Here is a 2,405-nt window from a genome sequence, read left to right as displayed (position 1 = left end):
AGGTCATTTATGTAGAGGTTGAACAGCACTGGACCCAGCACTGAGCCCTTTAATGCTTCCTGACAGAAAATATCAGCTACCAAATCATCACTTGGGAAAGGAAGCAATATCAGAAAGCACAGAGCTTTCTCACCCAATTGTATCTGCAAAGATTAAAACACTGTGGCTTGCAAAAAAAAATGACAAACCCAGTATTTGTGTAAACAGCCAGCCAGGGCAAGAGACAATATCTCTAATTATTTAATTACTTTGTAGACAAGTTTAAAAGCAGGGAAACTCACCCACAGCTAACAGAGCGTCTTCGAGGTCTCCTGACATCTCGGATTTAATGCTGTCTGTTATGTCCTTATTAGCAATCCCTCTGTACGCATCAAAAACTGGGAGGAAAAGTCCACAAAAGAGCGAGTGAGCTGCTGTGGGACACACGGAGCGTAAACCACCAAGGATCACTTTGCAAGATCAAGCTCCTCACGCTCTGCTGAACGTTGTACCATTCCTGGGATATTGTAAGCTAAATCAGGGCTGTCCCACAGAAATAATTCATTTTAATTATCAACTGTCTTGCTAATTGGCCTACCGCTGCTGCCAGCGTTTTCAAGAACTGCTCATTAATGATGGCAGTGTAAACGCTCAGCTCTGCCCCGATGGGAGTCACACTTCATTATCTCTGACTTACAGGCTGGAGCGAGTTGTACTGAAGTTTTTCTCAAGTCCCTTTTTGTTTAGGAGGAAAGAAAACGGTCTTAAAGAATTAAATACGGCTGAGCTGTGGGATACCTGCTGTCTCAGGAAGAGTTCACAATCAGCTGATGAGCAAATACAGAGCTCCTACAAAGGTATTGTCCTCAAACAAGGGAAAAAACCCAGTGCAGAGGGCCCTACCTCTTAGTAGGTGGTGTCTGTTCCGTGTGCAGAGGATGGCCATAAATTGGACCTCATCTGTTCCCCATTTCTTCTCCCCAGCTTCATACAGGCACTTGAAGACATGAACACATAAAGTGAGGCGAATTGAGAAGACCAGGGGTACACAACATCAGATTTTTACTTCCTTGGGGCTTCAGCTTGTCCAGATCACAGCTGTTTTCCAACAAATACTAAACCAAGCACAGCAACTCTCAATTGAAAAGGCGTCTCCCCTCCAAAATAACCCAGCCTGCCCAGAGACCTCTGACCACACACTCGCATTTTCCTCCTTTAGAACCATTATCCCCATTTCACCAGCTGAGTCAGGACAGGGAAGAGGCTGCTCTAACAGTCAAAACTGAGAGCAGAGCCCAGGTTTCCCCTTAGGGTGCTGCCTTCTGCTCTACCTTGGAAAAAATGAGGTCTAGGAAAAGCTGTACAGGAACAGACAGTTCTTGCAAGGAAGCAAATCACTACACACCTGGGCATCCTGTTGAGCAAGGGCATCATCCACGTACATCCCCTCATCTCTGTTTCCCTGCAGAGGTAAAAGGATGAAAAACTCATTGCACCAGAGAAACTAAAGGAAGCAGGTTCTGCAAATTCCCCAATCAAAACAAGTTACTGGAGATGCATAATGGGATCCTTAAAATGGAATAGTAGCTTACAAATAGGACAAAATATGGCTCAGATGGGATTTATACTTCCTTTTGACATGAGCAGCAATCCACTTTAACTGGGCCATTTAAAAAAGAGCTTGTGGTATTAATGAACACCCAGTGTCAGAGCCCTCTCCCTGCAGAAGCTGGGTGTGAAATGCAGGCTGGGCGAAACGCAAGATAAGTGCAATATAAACCAGCTGAAACTCCTACATCCATCAGCAACAGGAGGATTCACCCCCATCTCCCTTAGCCTGGACTCACCGTCGCGAGGGACACGAGGACTCTTCGAAACATGGAAGAAGTGTCAGAGACAATGTCCTCCTCCAGGGTACAGCCGTATTCTGGCAAGAGCACACACACACGTGACGTCTGTCAGTAACAGATCCGCCACATGGACACTGTCCACAACATTTGCCAGCGAGGTAAATACATAAATGTTCTCAGGCTCTAAACTTCATAGAATGAGAGAATCACTGAGGTTGGAAAAGATCTTTAAGATCATTGGGTCCAACCATTAACCCAGCACTGCCAACTCCACCAGTAAACCATGTCTCTCAGTGCCACATCTCCATGTCTTTTAAATCCCTCCAGGGATGGGGACTCCACCACTGCCCTGGGCAACCCCTGCCAGCCCCTGAGAACCCTTTCAGTAATGAAATTCCTCCCAAAATCCAACCTCACCCTCCCTTGGCACAACTTGAGGCCGTTTCCCCTCATCCCTGGGGAGCAGAGACCGCCCCCCCTTGCTACCCCCTCCTGGCAGGAGCTGCAGAGGGGATCAGGGCTCCCCTCACCTCCTCTTCTCCCCTTGAACCCCCCAGCTCCCTCAGCCGCTCCCCA

The 2,405-nt window shown here is 47.4% G+C and overlaps 1 protein-coding gene across 1 annotated transcript in view; it reads right to left on the bottom strand.

Moving 5' to 3' along the window:
• Window positions 1–281: 281 nt before the first annotated feature.
• The window catches only part of ANXA4 (annexin A4), a gene marked incomplete at its 3' end in the record, with an annotated part of 5,163 nt that continues 3,039 nt past the window's right edge, over window positions 282–2,405 (bottom strand). The window contains exons 6-9 of the mRNA XM_010183345.1: window positions 1,827–1,906; window positions 1,385–1,441; window positions 883–976; window positions 282–377 (exon numbers count right to left, since the gene is read on the bottom strand). Of these exons, the coding sequence (XP_010181647.1) occupies window positions 282–377; window positions 883–976; window positions 1,385–1,441; window positions 1,827–1,906 (327 nt within the window). The remainder of the gene's footprint in view (window positions 378–882; window positions 977–1,384; window positions 1,442–1,826; window positions 1,907–2,405) is intronic.

The sequence above is a fragment of the Mesitornis unicolor genome, unplaced genomic scaffold (assembly GCF_000695765.1).
Source record: "Mesitornis unicolor isolate BGI_N332 unplaced genomic scaffold, ASM69576v1 scaffold25604, whole genome shotgun sequence".
NCBI lineage: Eukaryota > Metazoa > Chordata > Aves > Mesitornithiformes > Mesitornithidae > Mesitornis > Mesitornis unicolor.
Note: the sequence above shows the minus strand (reverse complement) of the source record. Positions and strands in the feature narration are given on the sequence as shown.